Source organism: Erithacus rubecula, assembly GCF_903797595.1.
Source record: "Erithacus rubecula genome assembly, chromosome: 1".
In the NCBI taxonomy this organism is placed as follows: Eukaryota; Metazoa; Chordata; class Aves; order Passeriformes; family Muscicapidae; genus Erithacus; species Erithacus rubecula.
In genome coordinates this window covers 15,185,693-15,210,010 of record NC_136658.1, presented here as the reverse complement: position 1 = coordinate 15,210,010, position 24,318 = coordinate 15,185,693, and the positions used below count along the sequence as shown (strand labels likewise).

General features: G+C 37.7%; 2 protein-coding genes across 6 annotated transcripts in view; both read left to right on the top strand.

Moving 5' to 3' along the window:
• The window catches only part of TMPRSS7 (transmembrane serine protease 7), a 41,623-nt gene extending 40,846 nt beyond the window's left edge, over positions 1-777 (top strand). For all 5 annotated transcript variants that reach the window (XM_079318048.1, XM_079318045.1, XM_079318047.1 and 2 more), the window contains one exon: positions 402-777. In XM_079318048.1, coding sequence (XP_079174174.1) covers positions 402-572 — 171 coding nt within the window. In that variant the 3' untranslated portion in view covers positions 573-777. The remainder of the gene's footprint in view (positions 1-401) is intronic.
• Positions 778-2,662: 1,885 nt separating this feature from the next.
• LOC306808208 (suppressor of tumorigenicity 14 protein-like) lies at positions 2,663-24,084 on the top strand (the record flags this gene model as incomplete). The annotated part of the gene is made up of 16 exons (XM_079318514.1): positions 2,663-2,818; positions 3,458-3,582; positions 4,420-4,487; positions 5,456-5,634; positions 5,731-5,769; positions 6,536-6,755; positions 9,464-9,603; positions 11,041-11,138; positions 12,015-12,127; positions 12,813-12,946; positions 17,256-17,363; positions 18,425-18,544; positions 19,092-19,275; positions 19,948-20,219; positions 21,444-21,580; positions 23,926-24,084. Exons 1-16 carry the CDS (start codon positions 2,722-2,724, stop codon positions 24,082-24,084), a joined length of 2,193 nt encoding a protein of 730 aa, XP_079174640.1. The 5' UTR covers positions 2,663-2,721.
• Positions 24,085-24,318: the final 234 nt, after the last annotated feature.

Genomic DNA, 24,318 nt, shown 5'->3' with positions numbered 1-24,318 from the left:
TTATTAATCTTATTTTATTTTAAACATTTTTTAAAAAAGCTTACTGGTTTTGGGTTTTAGTGTGTAATCTATGAATGTACATACATGTTAAGTAGCAGATTTGGGGTTTAGCTGTAAGTGTGAAGTAAGAAAAAAAAAGTGAATTTCAAATATAGTCCATGGAAAATAATATCTCTATTAGTGTCTTTAAAGACAGAGCATTTCCCTCTCTCTTGTGAAAGAGGAAATTTTGGTAAAACTGTGCAATGCCATCTGCTTGAAAGAAACACCTATCAATTGTTTGAACTATGTGAATGTGAAAACATAATTACTGGAATTATGCAAAATATCTCCTGTGGTTTTTTTCCCCAGTTTTTACAATTTGTATTGTAAACACTTATAACTTGATACATTATTTTTAGGGTGATTCCGGTGGACCACTGTCATGTCAAAGCATTGGAGATGGAAAATGGTTTTTGACAGGCATTGTGAGCTGGGGTTATGGATGTGGAAGACCAAATTTCCCAGGTGTCTACACAAGAGTGTCAAATTTTGCACCATGGATACACAAATATGTGCCTTCAGTCTTGTAACTTGAAAACTGTTATCTTGGAATAAAACATGTCCTGGATATCTTCATTAAAACCGTATTTGGAAGAATTGTTCAGTGGTGGGATTTCTTTTCATGTCTCTTGCTGATTCTGGAATTCACATATGGAGGTAATAAATACCATTGTTTTAAGCTCTGGTGAAACAGGAGGAGGCTGTTCCTTGTGGTGCTTGTTCCACACAGATCTCTGGAGACACGGGGGGAGGTACAATAATAAACTTCATTTTCAAGGCACCAACTAAGTGCAGGTGCACTCATCTGTCAGGAAGCTGATAATATCATTTAATATGTAAGCAGAGAGCCTCAGGATTTCTCATAATTTCTTCTGAGATGTTTGCAGCCCATACAGAAGCAACTGTGAAGCTGCAATTATCTGTTTGTGCTCTGGCAAATACTTTCCCTGTCTCTTCCACCAAGAACAGCTGACAGGGACAAAGGGAGAGGAGACACTACAAAAAGTGAACTCAATCCTTTCAAATCCATAGGGCCCTAATTTTTGAAGATCAGAAATTCTGCTGCTATAAGTGGTGAACTGTTGCATTTCATTTTAATTAACTGCATGATTTGGAGCTATTAATTTATTTCCTGCTTTCATTTCTTTATTTTCAAGTTCATCTGCCTAAGAATTTGAATTCTCAAGTTTCAGACAACCTTATCAAGATGAATAAGCATGGAGATGTGTTATTGCAAAGATCTTGTCCTTGCCAAAATAAAGCCAGTGTTTCTAAAAGGTCCTGATAGATATTTTATGCAAAAGTGGGTTTGTTTCCTTTAGGGATTTTTTCTGTGTTTTTTTTCTCTTTTCCATGAAGGAAGGGGCAAAGTGTCAGTCAGCAGGTTCTGTGCTGAGGACTTGAACAAAACCATCTGTCTGCAGCTGTAGTTCGAATTTCTGAGCTGTGACGATTGCTTTCCAATTAATCCCTTTTGCAATCTCTGTGTGAACTGTTGGGATTTGTTTTGTTCCCTTTGTATTATTTTCTGGGGCTGAGATTTCTTCATCCCCTTTTGCTTTTCTAGATTCTGTTCTTTGTGGTCTCTCTCTTTGAACATGTATCAAATATGTTATTTCCCCTTACACATCCTTGATTTTCTTATTTTATATCATGCTGAACTTGATGGTTTGCTGACTTTAAGCTGTTTTTCCTTTCAAGCAGGAAATGTGAACATAAACTGGTTTCCAATTTATTTATTGCTTTTATTCTGTGGTACTGTCTTGAACCTGGAAAACTAAGGTGAACTAAGGTGGAACTGAGCATTTCTCCTCTCTTATGGATATTTCTATGAATTCCTCAGGGTCATTATTAGAAGTTCTCATTTATATTGCCCTGGAATCTTTTATCTGTAAATTGGTTGCATGTCCTTTGAATTGTGCTGTGAATGACTTCCCTATTCTCGTATTTCTGAGAGAAGTGATGTATTTTCAATTGATGGGATCCATATCCTTCTTAGCCAGTCAGGAAAACAAAGAGTTACAGCGATGGTAACTTTTCCTGCCCACCTTCTTTGACTGCAGATCAGCTGGCTCCCGCTTCAAGCAGCATGGCAAAGGTGAAATGAGAGAAGCCCTGTGTGTGTGGTGGGGAGAGCAGCTACTCAGAGTCATGTTCAAGAAGCAGGGTTCATTTAGGGGGTGTTGCTAGGTTTGTCCAAAGGCTTTTGCCACGGCATCATGCTGCAGGCTTTTCCCTCCGGCCGGATTTCTGTGTACAGCATTCCAGCTCCGGACACTGGGCGGGCTGCAGGGCAGGTAAGAGCCACAGCAAAGCTTTGTGGTAGGAACACAGTAAAGAAATTATCTCTGTCCACTCCTATGTGCTTTGACCTCTATTCTTCATCGCTTGCTCGTAACTCAAGTGATAAAAATTCCTCCCCTTTCACAGCTTGATGTGCATATAGGAGGGAAATAGCCCAGAGAGGTGTGGGTTTCATGCATGACCTAGCTGATAGCATGAAAGCTCTTAGCTCAATTCTCTTTAAAAGAATAAATACACCAAAATGTGATGTAACAGCTCTTCTTTTTTTCTTACTAACTGATGCCATCCATGGTCCTTCTCTAGGAAAGTCCACGTGCTTGCCATTGCCCATCCTACCAAGAAGGTTTGTGCCGAAAGAATCATTTCTTCAAATGGATGAAGTTGTGTTTGTGGAAGAGATGTCTTCTAGGAATATTACCCACAGTTTCTTTAACCTTGACAGCAATTGTGCTAGTCCTGCATTACTCCCTCTGTAAGTATTACTCCCAGTGTGTTCTGGGCAGGATGGATATTTTGCACTGTGAAATAATGCACATAACATGTGTACATAAACTATTGACTTCCCCTTCTCCTTAATGTCTTTGCTAAGGCAACAGAATGCACAGTAATTAGAAGTTAGTAGTTGCACAAGAATATTGAAAGTGTGCATTTTATCTCTAATTATTTTTTGTCTCTGCTGGTGAATACCATCATTATTGGTATTAAGTGTTATCTTTTGCATGAGCATATAGGAATTATTTGTCTATTTTCTCTTCACTTTTTAAAAAACAGAATGGGTACCTAAATTGCTTATGTACTTTCCCAAATGTCAACATATTGCCATTAAAACCTTGCATCTTCAGGAGGAGAGCACTGCAAAAAAAGGGAAGCTGAACAATAGAGTTCTCCTAGTAGAAATGCCTGCTTAAACCTTTATCTCCTTCCTTTTCTTTCCTGCTGGGCATTACTCTGTCAGTGGGACTGACTCAGTGCTCTGGCTATTACTGAATGTTTCTCTTAAAAGCTAATACCTGTAAATGCCAAGGACAAACCACACACTTCTGCAAGCCTCTTGTTCTGTAATGTTATTAGGTGTGCTAATTCTTTACCTTTTTTTTTTTTTTTTCCTCAGCTCCAGCTTTTTCCTTTATTTATATCAGTGGAAGTGTAGAAATTCCTAATTTGACTTATACAAATGACCTTAATAATCCAACATCACAGCAATTCCTCCTGCAAGCAAAAGCAATCCAAAACTATGTAAGTTCCCACATAAATAGAGCAATACTTTATAAACATTTATACAGAATCAGCTGGGAATGAGGAGGGGAGTCCAGTTAACTTTTTTTTTTTTTTTTTTTTTTTTTTTTTTCCTTAGAAATAGGAAGTTTAAAGCTAGCAAGAGCCTTGGCAATTTTTCAGTATTTATTTTAGAAATGCAGCTAGACAGATGGGGCTGTATGTCTTAGAGTAAGGTCAATGTTTTCTAGGTAGTAAGGTTTCAGAGTTATGGACAAATTACTTGTCTTGAAGGGAATAGGAGACTGGGTTTTATTTACTTTATTCAAACTTTATTCTTCCTTCTACATTTTTCTTTTGCTTTTTAATTTTACCTCCTATTCAATGCTTCACTTTTTAAATTTTCCTTATCATTCTTTCAGGCTTTCTTGCCCTTCTTATGAGTTTCTATTTGTGAGATCAGTGCTGTTTCCTAGGTAGATGTGGACAGCAGTTTTGAAAACAAAGGTGTTCTCTGTTAGCCTGTATTTCCCAAAAGAACTAATCTGGTGTCTCAAAGGTGCTTTGTCCACAGCCTATACACTGGAAGTTTAAAGACTGAAACAAAAATATGAATGCATTCATTACGAATTGTTAAGAACTGCAGCAATGGTCTTGAAATGTGCTGTGGAAAAGCAATTTTTAGTGCACCTTTATGATCCTTATTTGATGCATTTTATGAAAGTTGTGGACAATGCTGGTAATGTGAGGAAGAGAGTGAGGAAGAAGAAAGAATGAAAAAGCACTTTATAGTATTAGAGATTATACTGGCACTAAAATATAATGTTACCTTTTCTTTTACCATTATTTCATTGTCAGTTGGAAGAAACATATGAATCTTCCTTTCTGGGAAAGTACTTCTTGAAGTCTGAAGTGGCTGCTTTCAGGTAGGTGCTGTTTCAGCATACAGTAGAAATTTGAAATATTCAGCTGTGGTTTTTTTTTTTAATGCATTTTAAATTAGCTATCTAGAAGAACATGCACATCTCTGTAAGAGAATTAAAAATACAGAAATGCATTTGAGTATATGAGCTAAGCTAATAGTGTTACTTCTGTCCTGCCTTGTAGAATTGGTGAGAGAAATGAAGTTTGATTAATTGTTCCTGAGTCTGTGAGTTGTTTTGTTGTATATTAACCTACTTTTAATTTTTGAAATAACAATTCAGCATTTGCAGGAGCTTATTTTGGTTTTGTCCATTCAAAAGAAGTTATTTTTTAACCTCTGAAAACAAATCCTTAAATATGTAATTTGGGGCAAAACACTAATTGAGCTCTGGGTAAAAAATCTAAATCCATTGAGCAGCAGGTTATTATAATCCTGGTAGTTTCTGAAAAAACTGAAGGGTCAGTGCACAGGCAATTTCAAAAGGATTGTGGTGGAATCACTAAAGTAATAACTTTTATGTGTATGCTCAAGGATTTTTTATTTCAGCAAAGATTGTGTGAAATGCTGTATCAAAGTACAGGCATAATATTGAGTTGTTCTATAATGCTAACTTCTATTAAAAATATTAATTACAGTGTGCCTGGAGCTATTATATGATCTTAAAAATGTATAATTAAACAGCAGGGATTGTAACAACCAATTTCATAAAAATTATTGAAGGATTTCAAGGTGTGGTTTTCAGTCTCACTGTGTAGCTGGTTAAGCCATATATGTAAAAAATAATTCTTCTGTATAGCAAAAATAATTGTTAAACAAGGGAGCTTTTTGTCACTTTGTTTAGGAGCAGCTATTGGGCACAGAAGTTCAGCTGGCTATGAAACTGTGCCAGCCGAAAATGCAGACCAGTGGAAACCATGTCCAAAATAGCAATTAGACTATATTTATGATGCTTTTTTTTTCCTTTCACAGTGAGGGAGAATCTGGGCCACGAGCTTACTTCTGGAATACATTCTGGGCACCACAAGATATGGCTGCTTCTCTTAAAAAATTAACGCCAGTACAACAAAAAGATATCTGTAGTAAACAAGCTGCTCCCTTGTTCAGTTCTGGGGAGAAAGATTTTGATCTTGATACAATGGAACTTTTTGGTAACAATGTACCTGTCATTTAATACCTATTCTGTCTATTTTTCTTTCTCCACTTTGTGTCTTTGGCTTGTGTAGCTGATAATTATTACATTTCAGTTTCAGATTTCACAGAATATGATGTGATGCAAAAATCAGGTAATTATCTTCAATCCCAAGTGATACCACTTTGGGGAGGGGAGTGGAATCCTGTGATAGATAAATGGCATTTTTCCAGTTGTTCTTATATCTGTAAGGCTTATGAACTAAACTAGACTATGGAATCTCCATGTCATGTGTTTCAAATGAAAATAACTTACAGCTTTTATTCTGATGTTCTGACTAGAATGGTTGAAATTTAATCGTTGAAACTGAATTGCAGTGAGCTGTAGCTCCTATTTTTTGCCATTTCTAAAAACAAAAACAAAACAAAAAACACACCCAACAAAACTTCTAAAAAACTGTACATAATTCAAGCTTGTGATTTGACAATTTTGGTTATATGTTGTTAGTGATCAGTCAGATAATGTAGAGCTTTAATTCACTTGCCTGATTTCTTCATATGAAGCACATCTCGAGATCTGTCTTCATGTACTTAGTGTTCTCAGTGCATGGAGAAGGAAGAAGAGAAAATGGCAAAGGGAGCAGTGGGTGTGAGCAGATATTGCAGCACTTGCAGCTGAATCAGCTCCTGCTTGTGGAATGTGCCAGGAGCTGGTGATGGAGAGGCTTTGAAATTCCTTGGCCAGAGCAGAAGGTGATGCAGTCTGATAAGGAAAAGGGGGCAGAATGTAAGAGCAAAAAAGAAATAGAGTAGCCAAGAAATGTGGGTAGGTGATTGCTTCTACTTTGTCTGAAATCCCATCCAAGAACTTACCTTTCAATCTAGCAGTTTTTCCATACTGATCTGCATTCTTTTTTGTAGCAGTGTCCTTTGACCTGTATGCCAAGCCAGGTAACAACAGGACTCTAACTCTGATGAATCCCAAAAAGTCTTTTTATCAATGGAGACTTCGAGTTCCTTCTAATTACGTGGTGAGACTGGTAATTATCACTTTGCATGGTGTCACTCCAGAGAGCTGTGCATCTCACCACCTTTCAGCATATGATTTCCTTCTCCCACTGCAGAACAAGATCATTACCAGGTATGATACACAGAACAACAATGCTTTACTGACCTGTACAGAAACTCTCTGAAACTGTACCAAATTGATAAAATGTGAGATCTGAAATACAAGTTAATGAAAAGTTTTGGGTAAGGTAATAAAAAGATCTTCTAAAAAAGTTTGAAGGGATTGAAAAGGGTTTTCAAGTCCAACTCCCTGCTCCTCAGCTGACTACCTAAAACCAAATCATCTGACTAAGAGCATTGTCCAAATGTTCCTTGAACTCTGACAGGGTTGGTGCCATGACCCCTTCGCTGGGGAATCTGTTACAAATTTCTGTGGGGTATATTCTGCACTATGACTAATTCTTAATGGGTTCCTTTCCATAAAAATGCTCTCACAACTCAAAAAGATACAGACTATCTAGAGTATTATAATATAATACTAGAATATGTTTTATGCCAGTCCAGTCACAGCTGAGTTCCTGCTCATAACAGGGGGGTTGGAAAGCTTCATCCTCAGAGTCACTGTGTAGTCTATTTGCATAAGTGAATTCAGATATTTAAATGAGTTGCTACACTGCTCCCACTTTTATGAGTCAAATTTCATGTATAAGCACAAGGGATCTGTCTTCCAGATTATTCTGTCAACCAAATAAATAAATAAGTAGTAGGTTCTGGGGATGGGTGGTTTCAAGAGGGGAACTTTACTTAATTTTTTTCTTTTAGGAACCTTCAGGAAGAGGTTAGCTGGGCACGAAGGTTCAGCTAGGAATCTGAAATGCGCTTGTTTAGGAGTGCTTTAACCTAATTGAGCAGTTGTCCTCTTCAGCTCTATTAATGTACTGGATGCTCTCTATACAATAAGACATAACAGATTGCCATTGTTGGCATGGAATGGACACAAGGTTTTTGTAAAGAGTTACTTTCAATCTGCAGCTTAATGAGGAGAATCCTGTCCCTGATGTGGGCCTGCATCTGTTCTGCTACTTATTATGGATTATATCTGCAGCTGTTACTTCATTGTGCATTGTTACCACTGGCTCAGATTTTTTAGGAACTACAAATGTAGAGCTGGCCATGAGCATGAAAACACCTGGAAGACAGCAAGACCAACACAGGTCTGATCTAACACATTGAGAGAACATAGATGCAGTAAGCTGAAAGACAAAATTCAAGAATGTGCATTGATGTCTGCCTATTAAAGAACCAAAACAGAATTTGGTGACTGAAATTATGTTAAAAGCCTGATGATAGCTCAACAAAAATGACTTTTCTGCTTGCTTCTATTGCCACCCTAGAAAATGTGTTGTTTTGCATATGTCTATTAGTTTTCTGCTTGTGTCAGAAGCAGCCTAGTGACATAGCTAAGACACATAAAGTAGAACTAATAATAATGGTGTGTCCAATACCAAGAGAGCCAGTAACTATAGCAGCCCTGATGTTTATGTCCAGGGTCACACATGGGGACTGAACTGATGCTCACCAGTTTCTGTACACTGCAGTAATACATCTGCTCAGTGGCAAATCCTAAAGCATGTCCAAGCTGAGATGGTGAGGTGTGCTGTGAGAGTAAGCATCTCATGTGGACCTCTCTTCTCATAGCTTGCCTTGCTGCTCTGATGATACTGTGACAGAATGTACAGATAGAAGATAAGGCAGGGCAGACAACTAGGATGATGAAGATGCTGAAAAAATTTCCACATGGCATTGTGGAGATGACTTAAATTGTTATTTTATAAATGTTTTGTCAGCTCTTATGACAAAAAGGATTTAATAATGTCTGCGGGAGAGGCAAAGCAGAGATTCATTCACTAGTCTCACTCCAAATGCATGAAAGGAACAGGCTGCTAAAGCAGAAGACAGCTACTTTCAACTTAAGGTTACAAAATTTGATTTTAATGCTGCCAATTTGGATCTCAGTGACGTCAAGAACTTGATTCAGAGCTGTGATGGAAATACACAGTAACAGATGGACTCTTACTGTGAGGGCTAATCTTACTTGCTTTCATTTGTTGTGCATTGAAAAAGAGAAATCTGTTAGAAGTTTTCAATGCATAGATTCACAGATATCACAGAATATTCTGAATTGGAAGTGACCCACAAGGATCATCGAATTATAAATAAATTTTAAAAGTCCAAAATATGATGTAGGTTGCAAAATGGAATAAGCATAAGAGTGAATTTACAGATGCAAGAAATAGCATCTCACATTAACAAGTAAAAGAACAATAGGAAGTAACAGTTGAAAAGCATGGGGCTTCACATTTTATGTGATAGCTTTTGTGACACAAAAACAGAATGAATGTGAATAAACTGGAAATGTTTTGGGCTTTGCACAGATGCTGCTCAACACTGCTGCAATGGCACTTGTTGCCTTTTCATTCCTAACCTCTGCTTCTGGGTGCCTCTATCACCACTGAAGTAACACAGTCTGCCCTTGCTTTTTGATGCTTCTATAGGTATGAAAACTCCAGGGCGCTTGTTAAGCAAGAAAACTGTGATGTACACACACAGTGACTAAGCCTCAGTGCTGGGAAGCCCAAGCATCCCATGTACTGTCAGCTGGGTGGGAGAACAAAAGGGACGTGGCAGCCAAGGGAACACTTCTAAAACACAGATGCTGAGATCAGTATTACTTCTGCCCAGTTTCCCAGCAAGGAATGTGGGAAATGTTTTGGGATTACTTTTTTTAATGTGTTTTGGTTTTGTGTTTTTGTTTGGTTTTTTTTTTTTGTAACCTTCCAGGTGGTGTGGGCCTGGAGCCTGGACTCCTTCTGTTGTGCGTTTAACTTCATCAAGTAATGTAATGCTGCTTACCTTCTCACTGGACCAGAGAGGAGAAAGCAACATTTTAAAAGCTCACTTTCAAGCCATTCCTAAAATCAGTACGTAGTTAATAGACACAAGTGTCTGATGGAAGCACAATTATTGCTGATTTTGCCTCTAAGAAAAGCTGATATTGCCTTGAACAAATCTGGGGGAGGGAATGTTGGTGTGTAAAATAGGGAATTATCATTCTGAACCATTTTAAGAAAGGCTGAGAATTGAACAAAGAGGAGAGAACATCTTTGTTCTGGAGATTTTGTCTTCCTGATAACCACTCAAGCCTTGCTTGCCAGTCCTTGCATGGGTAACACTGAGCAGTGGCAGAGGAGCAGCAGGACAGGCACAGGCACTGTGTGTCTAGGCAAAGCCAGACAGTGACAGAGCAGCTACTTCAGCAGTTTTGGCAATGTATCCACAGATTGTAGAGCATGATTTTAAAGAAAATGGAAATCAAGAGCAAACACTTCTAATGTCTCTTTGTTTTTTTCCTGAAAGCATTGTTCAGTGTAGTTAACTGAGTAACACAAGTGTGTTCCACACCTAAGTACATTCCAAACCTTTGGGGTACTACAGATTTTACATGAGTGCAGTGTGGTGAAGTATTTTGAGTAAAGCTAAATTGTAGTACTAATTTTAGAAGAGATAAAGGGGCTTCACAGGGTCAAGTTTAGCCACAGTTATTTGGTAAGGTATATTTGGTAAAGAGTTTCTGACAATGAAGCAAGTGACTATTTTTTAACATGTGGAACAAGTTAACAGAGAATAAACAGAGGATAAACTCCTCCAAAGCCACATTTCAGCTTGTCTCTCTGCATGCTGCTTATCCAAATACTTACCCCATGCACATTACTAATTAAAATGGCTTTATTGTTCTGAGGATGGGCATTTCAAATTATATTTATCTCGGGTTTTGCCACAAGATTTTTTTAAATTCCAAAATGATCTTATTTTCTGTTATGTTTATGTTTGCATTCACAATGTTACCTAGAGGGAACCAAAAGCACTAAGGACTGGATATCTAGGAGAGTCCTTGGTATGAGGACTCAAACATGGCATGAATTTTCAAGCTGAGAACTGATAGACTAACTCCTTTGTTTAAACAAAATTAATCAGTTTTCACTTCACTGGGCTGACTGCTTTTTAATTTTGAAGATACCTACAGAATTGTCAGAAGTAAATTAGAAGGGGGAGGTTTGTTGCATCCACATCTAGTTGCTTCTTTCACTTACCACAAAAAAATGCCATTTTGAAACAGAAATACTTCAGTCAGAGGTTTTTGTACTTACCCTTAGCTGTAATTTGATAAAAATAAGAGAAATTCAGTGTTATGTGGAGGTGGAAGTTAAGTGCTTTTCAGTAAATGCAGAAAAATGTGAGTTTAATACTGTCACAATGTATTTTTCTAACTCTGTACATAGAGAAGGGTCCTAGCAAGTGAAGTAGACTTGGGTTCAGCTGGGATAACTGTGTTCCTTGCTGATGTATTTCTCTCCTAGTATGTGGTGGTCATTATATCTCCTGGAATGGGACACTGAGTTCCCCTTATTACCCAAGTTACTACCCACCAAACATTGACTGCACCTGGATTATCAAGGTGAGTGCTGGGAACTCTTCTGAGTACTGATGACTTTTCTTAATCTTCTGTAGATGCAAAATTGGGAGAAATGGCTTTTGATGTGGGTGAAACAGGGAGAAAAACCTAGTGAGACCACTGAAGCTGACTTCTTCTCAGGCAGGCATTTCTTTCCTGTCCTGTGTGCAGGTGCCAGCTATGGGAGGGGATTACTGCCAACTTCCAGAAGTCTGAGCATTATTTGTGACAGAAACAAATTAATGTGTAAGATGACAAGTCCCAGCAGCCAGAGAAAATTAATAATAATCAGGGCTTTTCTTCTATGCCAGAAAGAAAAAAGGTCATGTAAATCATGCCTCACATGATGGATATCACACTGTATTTCCCTGAATTCTGCAGGGCCAGGACCTTCTCTGGCTCAGAAATTTACCTCTGAATTCCAGCAAGTCCTTTGGCAAGACTTAAAATCTGCTCATGACTTCTATCAGATACCTAATGTGTTGGTCTGTTCCATTCAGCATTTATCTATGTTTTTAGTCTCCCTTGTAAAGCAGACTTTTCAAGTATATGACTTGGTAAGTCTCTGCCTTTCACAGTATTATTAACAGCTTGTAGCACAAAACCCTCCTCTGTGCAGGACAGGAACACATGGCATTACAACCCCAGCCTGAACCTCAGACACACAATGCTTTATGCTGGCTGCAGAAACACTCCTTCATCAGGCTCAGCCTAGCAAAAGCTGGGTTAAAAAGACTTCTATAGATGTTTAAAGTAGCAAAGCTTTTTGGGTCTTCAGAGGCTGTAATTTCAATAATAGAAATGCAGCAATTTCAGTCCTGTAATAGGTAGAATGTCTTTTGTGCATGCATGTCAGTATTTTTATCTTTTGCTTTTTAGGCACCATTACCTGGCTACAAACTCTCAATAAAAATCCTTGTAATACAAATTCAAGAGAAGTCTCCAGGGTCCAGTAAATGTGACAAAGACTGGTTAGAAATTGATGGAGTTAGGTGAGTAAATATATTATTTTCTGGTGTATTGCTTTGTACATTGAAGTTCTGCATATTTAGGCATCCTGGCTTTTTTTCTTACAGGTATTTACTTTTTCTTTTGTTCCCCTTAGTGCAATAATGTAGAAAACGATAGGATTTTATGCAGCTGCAGCTGAACTGTAAATTCCTGACTGTGGTCTTGATGTGGCTGAAGAGTTTGTGTAATCAGAAGTTTCATTTTCTTTACCACTTGCTCTTCAGTGTTTGCAATTGTTACACAAACAGTAAAATAATGCTATTCCGAGAATTTTGTCTCTTGGAAGGACCATATTGAAACAAGCAAGAGCTGTTGTTTGTTAATTTGGCTGAATGATTTAATCCTTTCCTGGATGTGGAACTTTTGGGTTTGCAAACCTAAATGGGCAATTTGAAATCAAGCATGCTTGAAGCTCTTTATGTTCATAAGGTTGGTTGATCATCTTGCCATATTTTGTCTCAAAGTCCACTAATCCCCAAAAAAGTTATGGAGTGGGAGAAATTTGTAAATAGGCTTTCTAAAACTTTTGTTGGGCAGTTCTTAAGACCAAAACACAGCTGATCCTCATTGCATTGTCTTAAAGCTTTTTAACATCAGTACCATTCAGTAAGGATGGTAGAGGTCAGTTTGGTTAGAAATTAATAATTCTCACTTTTGCCTTGCTAGATACTGTAAAGCTCTTTCAGAAAACAACAGAAACAGAGAATATGGCTATTCTGTTGCAATCAACTTCCATTCTGATGAGCTGGTCACCCACAGAGGGTTTTATATTGAATACAAAGCTTTCAGTCACACAGACCGTAAGTTATCAAGCACACACTTTAATTTTTAAGGGGAAACCTTTGAGAAACCCTGCTTGACAGACCAATTGTATACAACTCAGCCTGCCTATTTTCTTAACCTTATTGCAGGAGACAAATGTGTAAAATGTTGTGTCTTTAGTTGACCAAATAGAGGTCCAAATTTAAATATAAGATGCATTTAGAAGCTAACTTATTTTCTAACTTTTATCAACATTTCTGTAAAATGGGGAGTAAAAGTAAAATTTCTCAGTTTCTGTAGATCTACTTATATGGCACTTTGCTGGCACCTTAAAATAGCCAAGCTGCAACATGAAAGTAGAATGGCAAAGAGCCTCTAAGCATGGCTCTTCTGCCAACAATAGTTAACCATGAATAAATATTAATCTTAAATATTTATTATTATTATTGTTGTTGTTGTTGCTGTTGTTGTTGTTGTTATTATTATTATTAAATATTAATCTTCTCTTTTAAATCACAGATCAAGGTGCTCTAGATCAGTTCCCAGGTTTAAACAAACTATTTAAGTTTTACTGGTAGTCAAAGAGGACCCCTTGCTAGAATATGTTGTAGAAATACATCTGGGTTTTTTATGGCATTTTCTAACTCCCCGTTCCATGTATTTCTGGATCCATGTTAGGAATTTTCAGGAGAAACACATATTTACTTGTGGCATTTCTTAAAAAATACGCAATTTAGAATTTTTTAAATGCCTGAGGTTTTTTAACCAATTAATGTCTAGGTAAAGTTCTCTGTGATTTCAAGCAATCAGTTCATCAAATTTGAGAAGCCTTTTCAAATCCTCAGCTTGCTTGTCAGAATGTAGTTCTGTTCCTTGTTGACATAGAAGCATTTAAGTATTAAGGTAAAGCTTTCTGTTTCCTGCCTTTCACTCTAAGTAAGTGGTGTGTTTTGTGGTCAGTCATTCTGTAAGACTCATAGATTTTCAGGGATTTCTTCTTCCACCAATGTGGGTCTCTTTCCAATAGAAAAAGTTACAAACTATTCACTGGTTACTCTGGTTACTGCCTCAAAAATGGTTAAGGGTCTAAGCCTAAGAACACCTTTTTTAACAGAGAAAATCCCCAGTCTTTATTGTGTGTATCTGTGCTCTGCTTCTAGCACTGAGCCAGCAAGCAGATGGCTCAAAGTTATTTAATCAATTAGTCACAGTCAGGAGACTGTGTATAAAGGCTCATCAGGAGGAGTGGAATGGCTGTGATGTGTCAGTATTAACTTGATGCAGTAGTTTGGGGAAGGCTGAGATATCAACATGGACTGAGAGAACTGGTCTATACCAGTCTTGCCAGTAATAATAAGGGAAGGAAAAAATAAATTTATGTTTTCCCACATCTTGAGCACCTGCAGTCACCCACCTGAGGTTAGTTTTTTCCCATTGTTGAGTGCCTATCAAAGCAGAGATATTAAAAACCACAGGCACTGCTCTGAGCTGCCCTGGAAAGCAAATGCCATCCCTCAGCTGGGTAACTTCAGAGAGAGGTGACAAAATATGGAGACACTCCTGCTCTGAGCTGCTGGGGGCTGGGGAGTGTGTGCTTTCCTCCCACTGACATCACATGCAAGGCAGTGAAGAGGATTCATTTACTCCAAATTGGAGCAGATTAGACAACTGTGGGGCAAATGGATTTGGTCCTTCAATCTGATGTAGCTCTTAATTTGCCTATGGTGCTAAATGGGAGAAAGTTTAATTTGACTTCACTTGGGCAGAAGGAGGTGTGGTCTGAGCTACTTAGTCTTTCAGAGACTTTTTTCTCTTGTACATCTGAAAGAGAATAAACATTTTTATATGTTGGAAAGAAACAATTTAGCATCTAAACTAGTAGTTAGTTTACATGAATGTGAAAGAAATTCTTGGTTAAGGGCTGTTTAATAATGACAATGCAAGTTTTGGGAAGTGTTTGATAAAGCACTTTTTCACACCAGACACTGAGTGTAGTAACACAGAGAATAATTTCTACAAAATTTTAATATCAGGAAATATGTATTTGTAATACTAAAGAGAATGCCTAATTTTGATTTAATTTTCCTTCTCCTTAGATTCTCCTGTATTAAACACATTCCCTTAACAAATTAAAGAAATGCTTTCTATCAGTAATTATGTATCTGTGGTGAATGCCATTCAGCCTTTAGAGGCAATTAATGTGAATTTAATTTGCTAAGTTTATTTAAGTGACTCCTTTAATTCAGACTGCTTGATAAAAAATATTTGACAGATTTCCTTGATATCTTTGTAGCACACAAGATATTATTTCTTTTTTAACATTCAATTTATTTTATAAATTACACAAACTTTAATTTTTAGTAGTAATTTTAATATTTCTTCATGGTAGAGTCCTGTATTGCTGCATTTAGACTGTATCAATATTTCTAGTGTCATTGATTTTTTTATTTTTCTAGCTTGTCATTAGATATGCAGACAGAATGTGCATTCCTTCAAAAAATCAGTTTGAATGCTGGAAAGGCTACCCACATGGTAGTGAAGAATTGGATTGGGGTAGAGCAATTATTTCTTGTTTGTTGTTTTTTGTAAAAAGTTTCTTCCACAAAGTTGAGAGATGGGCTGAAATTATCTCTAAAATACTGCTGGCAATCTTTAAGATCACATGAATCATGTGGGTGAAGATGTAAAAGTGTGGAAAAGAGAGTGTGTAATGTGTCTCTTTAAAGAGTGGGAAAACAGAAAAATCAAAAGGGAATTTTACATCACTCTTTATAAGTTGACCTTCCAAAGGGAAAAAAAAAAGCATAAGAAGTAGCCAAAGTAAGCTATTTGTAAATAGTGAAAAGAATATTAAAATCAGCATGGAAAATTAAATTTTTGTTTTAGCTCTCTGCTGTGAGAGGATAAATATACAAATTGTACTTTGACAAGGTCTTGCATGACAAGCTTATCAGTATGTAAAGAAAATGTGGGGAGGAATAAAAAAAGGAAACAGTTCCCACAGAATGATTGGTCAAGACTCATTACCAAAGAGGAAGGATATTTTTAATACCATTCTGCCAATTTTGTTATGGAATGTCACAAAATTTTTGTTCATGGTCTAAATTATAGATTAGAGAGGCAGGAAAAGTGTTACGCAATAGAAAGTTGGATGTATTTAAGAGGAGTGTATTTGTAAGTGGTCCTGAGGAGCTGTAGAATATATATGGAGAAAAATAAAGACAAGAATGAGTCAGCAGTGCCCTGGCAGCAAGGAGGGCTGATGGTGTCCTGGGGGGCATCAGGAACATCATCAGCTGGACAAGGGAGGGGATTGTCCTGCTCTGCTCTGAGCTGGGGCAGCCTCACCTCAAGTGCTGGGGGAAGATTTGGGTGCCACAATATAAAAAATAATAATTTATTAGAGAGTGTCCATGGGGTAATGAAGAGGAGAAGCTGTGTGAGGAGGGGCTGAGGTCACTTTGTTCAGCCTGGAAGAGACTGAGGGGACACTTCATTGCAGGTACAATTTCCTTGTGAGGGGAAGGGCAGGGGCAGACACTGATTTCTGCTGACCAGTGACACTCCCGAGGGAATGGGCTGAAGTTATATCAGGGGAATATCAGGTTCAATATTAGGAAAAGATTCTTCACCCAGATGGCGACTGGTCACTGGAACAGGCTCCCCAGGGACATGGTCACAGCCCTGAGGTTGCTGGAGCTCAGGAAATATTTGGAAAATGTTCTGAGGCACAGGGTTTGACTCTTGGGGATGGTGCTGTGCAGGGCCAGGAGTCAGACTGGATGATCCTTATGGCTTCCTTCCAACTCAGAATGTTTTGTGATTCTGTGAAGTTCTGAATGCAGCAATTAAACACATGTGGATTTCCTAAGTTGCTTCTTTTACTAAAAAATGGCTGAGGGAATGACTACCGCTCAAAAGCTGGCTTGTGAGTCAGTCACAAAACATTCTGTGACAAACAAAATACTTCTGTTTGTACTTGGTGTTTTGTTGGTTGGCTGCCTTTGTTCTGGGGGTTTTTAAGTGTCACACAAGGATGCAAGAGAGGAATTTGAAAGTACCTTCCCAATCATCAGTGGGAAGGCTTCAGCTAGAGTACTGAACCAAATCAGGCACTGCATGTCAAAGAAGAGAGGGAACAAAAGATGCCAGAAACAGTGACAGGAGGTACTCCAAGGTCAGAGGGTACAGCACAAGTTTCTCTGTCACTGGATGCTACCAAAACCAAGGCAGGAAAGTGTCTGACAGAAATGGCACAGAAACATCCAGGGACCTCTGGCAGGGAGTGTAGCACAGGGCTGTTAGTCTGTGGTTTGTGTCAGAAATTTACTGACCTGTTTTCTTCAGGTTGTGATCCAGAGCAATCGAACTGTGGTGATGGGAAGTGCAAACCTAAGTCCAAGTCTTGTAAAGATGATGACAGCTGTGGGCAGGACAGTGATGAAAACAATTGCTGTAAGTATGTCTTTTTAGCTATTTTCCGAAAGACAGTGGAAGGTTGCAGCATCTTTAAATGGTTAAATGTGTTGTTTTTAGATTTTTTTTTTCATAGCACAAAGTAAAAGTTTCATAATAGTGAACATAAATCATGGAGAGTAAAACTAGGTTTTGGGAGAGTTTAGACAGTTAATGAAGACAAATCCAAGATAACAGGGATTTTAGTAAGAAAACCAAACCACGTTTTGCTGGTGATCCTATTGGAAGAGCACTTTCCCCCCAAATGCTGCCAGATAAGTACCACATAAATTATATAAAGTAATAAATTATATATATTATATAAATTATGCCACATAATTTAAGGAGGAGAGACATAGCAGGCTGGGTACTTTTGCCACATTGATGATTTTTTTACTGCAAATTCACAACGTTTGTGGACATTGCTGGTACTACCAATGGCTCCTCAGTGACTTGTTGCATTTTGCTTATCTAATTTTTGTCTTGCTTTCCATCTTGGGGTAGCCAGGAGTAAATCTTTGTTGAAAAAAAACCATCTGTTTAGAGTTCCTTGAAAAAAACTGGTAGTAAGAATAATAGTAATGGAAGTCAATTGCTCAGATCTACCAGGATTCTCACATGGTATACTATGATACTCCTTAGTCAGAAAATTTATTGGAGGGAATTTTTAAGTTCTTCCACAGTTTTCTCAATCTCACTTGAAAATTAAAAGACGCTGTGAAGATTTGATTTGTAATGCCAGTAGTGCTGGTGAAGGCAAAAGAACAGATCTGAGAAGTCACACTTACTCAGGTTAGAGTTATGTCAAACGGAAGTGTGGAGAGTTGGAGGGACTTCTTTTTCAGGGACAGTGGAGACTGAAATTAGTATGATCATTTATTAGAGTGGATCATTCCCCTGTTCCCTCACCATAGAAGGACCAGTTCACACCAGTGTAGGATACAACTTTAAGCAGGCTAGAATGTGTAGCTATGAACAATTTTCTGAAAGTGCAAGGTTTTGTTAATAATTTGAAAGCATGACTCCAAACATGTGACACTATCTTCTGTCTCTTATTTCAGCCTACAAAAATTGCTCCCCTTATGCATACAAATGTCTCAATGGAAAATGCTTGCTGAAACCAAATCCTGAGTGTGATGGGAAAAGAGACTGTACAGATGGATCTGATGAAATGAACTGTGGTGTGGTAACATTTATTTTAAAATTTGCTGGTTACTTTGGAAACTTAGTCAGCAATTTGTGTTACTAATAAGCATTACTGGATTAAGAATTGGTTAAATCAGATATTACTTTTAAAAAATTTATTTCCTGGTAACACTGTGTGCAAATGTCTGTTTTGAATTTTGCACTGTTTCTTTTAAATCAATTAATCCATTCTGTCTATGATGACTTATTTCAAGCAATGCACTTCCAGGATAAGCTGGAAGGTCTTGCTACTTTTTTGAGCTGAATGAAATGCAGTCAAGGAGCTGTGTTTTTTAGGAGGGAAAAGAAGCAAGAATGATTCAAATAAACTTTTAAATTGTGCTTAATCCCTTTTTGAGCTATTCAACTCTTTAGAAAGCTACAGAGGATGACTGCTTATATCTCACCTGCCCATAGAGTGAAAACGGGCAAGTACTCACCTTTTTACCAATTGCACAGTAAGGTCCAAGAGTAAAAGTTTGTGTCAAGCATGGCAAATTAACTGGTGGGCTTTTCACTCATTAATTAAATGATTTCTGTTAGCTTGTGGCAGACGCCAGCTTAAGAAAAGCAGAATTGTTGGAGGTGAAGATACGAGATCTGAGAAGTGGCCTTGGCAAGCAAGTTTGCACATGGGGGCACAGGGCCACGTGTGTGGAGCATCTGTGATTTCCAACAGATGGCTCATATCTGCTGCCCACTGCTTCCTGGATTCTGATTCTGTGAGGTAGGAAGAGATTATACTCTTCTAGACTATTTGCAGTTTAATAACCTTCAAAAGTTGCTTTCAATAATTTGCAGAAGCTATTCCTTGTCTAGATAAGTTGATCCACGTTATAACTTGTTGACATGACCTCACTAAATAAGCACTTGGTGTAGTCTGCTGGCTTCAAAAATCTTAAGTTTTTGAAGTTATTCTTTTTGCTTTCATTGCCAGTGAATCCTTCATGATAGGACACTGTCCTGTTAGGGTAAACACCTTTTTTTTCTTTTCCATCCTTTAAAAGGCAGAGGTCTTCTGAATACACATGGCCTTTTATCCCAAGACATGCCCTATTTGAGTGAAAACCTCATTGATGTTCAGTTTAGGTAGTGTAAATTGAAAATGCATACCTCCTACTTGTGATAAGGAGGAGATAGAACTGAGTTCCAAAGCATGATGCATAGCAAGGAGATGGTCTTAGCTCTAGGAAATTAATTATTTTCATAACAGCAAGTAAAAACATTACTTAATGTTTTAGCAGACAGAGACTAGAGGGCATTTATCTTCTGAAGTCATATTCTACTCCATGCACTCTGGTTTTGATGAATGTCCTAAATACTGAAAAGTAGTTAAAATGGAGTAAATTAACACTGCATTGCTTTCCTATGGGATGTTCTAAAACCATTTTTTTTCCAGATACTCTGTTCCCAAGGGATGGAGAGCATATATGGGCTCACATACTATTAATGGAAAGAGCAATGGTGTAGCTATGAGATCAATCATAAGGATTATTGTCCACCCACAGTATGACAAATCTATCTCAGACTATGACATTGCCCTGTTGGAAATGGAGACACCTGTACTCTTCAGTGAGCTGGTACAGCCCATTTGTTTACCCAGCACCTCTAGAGTATTTCTTTATGGAACTGTCTGCTATGTAACTGGCTGGGGAGCCATAAAAGAAAATAGTATGTTCATTTCCTGGATATACTTTTTGCAAGTTTGGCATAGTTTTAAACTCTAACAATGGAAATTTATACTTGTAAGCAAAAAAAAAAAAAAACAAACAAACAAAAAAAAAACCATATAGTTTACTTACTGTGTCTATAAAAAGCTGTAAAGGATCTCCTTAGCTACAGTCTGTGAATTCTGAATGGTTGCTTGGGTGGCAGGTGATAATAGAGAAAATGCATACTAAGGTATCACAGATCATTAAAAAGCAAATTATTATAGATTTACAAAAATGGGCCATTTTCATGCTGATGACTCATCTGGTGAATGGAACCTTGCAGACAAAGAGATCAGTAACTATTGCAGATAAAGGATTTGTTTCTGATTTACAATACAGGGCCATAAGCAGCAATAAGTGAAAAAAAAAAAATGTGGAGGATCTTTCATTTTCTCTGTCTTAACCAAAGGTAGTTTAAAGTGTGCCTCATGAAGAGTTCTGCCTCTGTGTAGCTTGGAGCAGCCGCTGCAGTGGAGAGGCAGGAAAAAAGCACACTGAGTTAGAGAGGGGTGGCAGGGGAGCCTGAGGGATCCTTGCCCTATCTCAGCATTAAACACCTTGAAACCTGGGCTTGGGCAGCATCTCAGCACATCAGAGGTGTCAGGACATTTAGCTCAAAAGAGCACCTAATGTCAATACTGTAGTACAGAATTAAGCTCTTGGTGAGTTACAATCTGTTCTTTGGGGTTTTTTAAAAATAATTTGGTTTTCCACGCTCAGCTTTATTCCTCAGTTTCTTCTCTAGAACTGAGTGGATGGAAAACAATACAGAAATTGCATTTTGTAGGGCTTGGATGTTGTTTGGAGCATGACCATGGTGTAAATAATAACAAAAGCTTCAAGCATAATTTGAAATGGCATTCAAATTTAGTCACCCTGTATGCTGTCTTATCTTACAATTTGCATGGCACTTTTACCACTTCCTAGCAGAACAAGATCATAAGGATAAAGTGTAGGGAAATGGAAAGGTGGTGCATTGGAATCTCTATAGCTATAGGGTTGTGTGGACAACAACTTTCAAAAACTAGGGCAGGCAACTTGAAGGGAATGGAAATTACTCTGCTGTCATTGGCTGGGTAGATTTTGAGTTTGTAGCAATTCTCTTTTGTTTTGATAATTGGTACCTCCATAAGAAATTTGTGCCACCCTAACCTCTGCTATACCATTTGTATTTTTTCTCTAGGTCACCTTGCCAAAACTCTGCAAGAAGCTCGAGTGAGAATGATTAACCAAAGTGTTTGCAGCAAGCTCTATGACAATCTCATTACTTCACGCATGCTGTGTGCTGGGAATCTTAATGGGGGTGTGGATGCATGCCAGGTAATCTGCAACTGCTAGGAAAACTGCAAATGAATGTTTGCTTGCACTGGAAAATTCTCCAGTGTTTTAGCTTGTTTGTGTGGTTGGTTTTTGTTGGGTTTTTTTGAGATGTCTTGAGTGCGAGTTTATGGTTAATTTAACATGGCAACTAAAAGCCCACCAAAATAAGGAAGAAATTTTATCATAGATAATCTTTGACTCTCTTGAGAAATATCATTTTGCAAGGGAAAGGGATAATATGTTGAGAAGAATTCTTTTTCATCTTCAGCAGTTATATTTCATACAAGAGAACAAAAATACATATAGATAAAAGGAATCATCTGTGATACAAGGTCCATCTGTGAATTATGCTATTTGTATTAATTTCTTTTTGCCTTTTTTAATACCTGGGTATGGAATTGTTAAAAAATGTAAAATTATGATGAGTAATGTATTGTTACAGTTGCAAATAATTACAAAAGGAAAAACTAAGCTAGCTTTGGGAAATGCAGCTGCAATGATGCTTTTTAATTTCATTCATGAATATAATTAGAAGTTGTGACTACATCACAGTAGTATAAGTTATAAAACCCAGCTTGTTTGCACACCCAATCAGAAACTGCTTTTTGGTCATATTTCACCTGTCCTGCCTTCTTTCTCCTAGTACAATATGTATAGTTGTGAACTTCATTGATGTTCAGATTTCTGATGATGAATATCAACTTTACAAACATATTTTTTTTATACCAGTTACCATATAAAGGGGATAGAAATTTGTAACTGATTATTAGACTAAGGCAATTTGGTACAATTTTTGTGTAATATATAGATTTTATTATTTTAATGCAGTAGGACAACTTTTGCAAGATTGTAGCTCATAATGGGTCAAAATTCTTTAACACAGTGAACTATTTGTAGAATTTTCTTACAGTGTTTAATATCTAATGAGATTGTTATTTTTATTAACATGACATTTATTAATATTAATTTTTAAATTATTTTAAATATATTTTATTATTATTTTATTATTTTTATTAACACAATATAGAGTTTGTCTGCAAACTTTGACCTTGGAATTGTTTTGTTAAAATATGCTAATTTTAGAGGGGTGATATTCCTCCAAAAATTTGTTGCTTAAGCAATGCATTTTTAGCCAATTCAGCTGTATATCATACTGGCCAGTTTCCAGCATGACATGCTGTGTTTGAGTTCTAGCATGTTGGCCCTCTGGGTCTCTGGATCTTTAAGTTTTTAGTCTGGGTAGCGTCTTTGGTTTTTGTTTTTCTTTTAATGACACTGGGAGTTCAGGAAACCCCCACAGCACCCTAAACCCCCTCTACTCTGCTTTCAGACTTGTGAGCATCCAGTTTGTTCATTCCTAGTATGACAGCAGCCTCAGAGAGAAGAGCTCTGGCTTCTTCTCTTATCTCTAGATAATTTTGTACCACCATAATAGATAATTTTGTTTGGTGGGTGATGAAGGCTTTCTGTTGTTATACTTCTCTCAGTACATAGCTTTCCCCTGACCTCTTACATGTTTTGGCTCCAGCTGGGGGCTCAAATAAACCCCAGGGTCAGTTTGGAGGCTGTTAACTGCCTTTTGTGCATTAGGAATAGCTGCAGAGAGGAGCTGTACTGTAGCTGCCCAGAGTTCTGTGAACAGTCCAGTTCACAGAAGACATACAAGGTCAAAGCAATGAAAGGCAAAAAAGCATTGATAACCTCCAGTGCATTTTGATCCTGTGAACTGAAATGAATGGGAATTTTTATTTTTCTACATTGCAGTCCAAATCTGCATGTTCCATTCCAGAAGCCAGTTCTTATTTGCACATTCCTTGGTCTTTGTCCCTCTACAAAGTAGACTACTGTAGACTCAGTCTTGATTATAAAGCTGCTGATAATATTTAATTGTGCCTGATTTGTTTGGTTTGGTTTGTTGGCCTTTCTGATTTGGGGTATGTGGTATCCTTCTGTTCCTATTTAACCTGCAGCATAAGAGATCTGCCTTCAACCTGTGAACAATTTATGTTGAAATAGTAGTATAATTCCCTATTTCTATCCCTGTCTTCTCTCCATATTTGGGCTGTGGTGAGTTATTCTATGATTCCTGCAATGGGACATTATCAAGGAGTAATTTTATAGACTGCTTTTTGCACTGGCTTTATATTGATAAGTATGCTGTAAGTTAAAATCATTGAATAAATATGATATCTGGCTCTGTACATTATAGCCAGAAGTAAGTTTTAATTAATCTTAAGTTTTAATTCGAGAAAAAGAGCGGCAGGTATTTACTGTTCTTAAATAACCCATTTTTTGCGACAGTGCTCTGTGAGTGTGCACTAATGGCTGGACTCCCTTCATTTTAGGGAGATTCTGGAGGTCCTTTGGCCTGCACAGGGAAGGGCAATAGATGGTACCTTGCTGGCATTGTGAGCTGGGGCGAGGGCTGTGCTCGGCCCAATCGCCCCGGGGTGTACACCAGGGTGACAGCTCTCCACGACTGGATCCGTCACAACACAAACTGATGAGACAAGGAGAAATGCAGATCTCCTCTGTGTGAAAGCCAAGGAGAAATGCAGATCTCCTCTGTGTGAAAGCCAAGGAGAAAATGCAGATCTCCTCTGTGTGAAAGCTGCTTCCTGCTGCAGCCAGTGATGGTGCCACATGAAAACGCCATTGACTGTTCCTCTGTGAAAGAATACACTTGTTAAATGAAGAAACTTGTGAACAAATTTGTGGTTCACCTAGCAATAATTGCT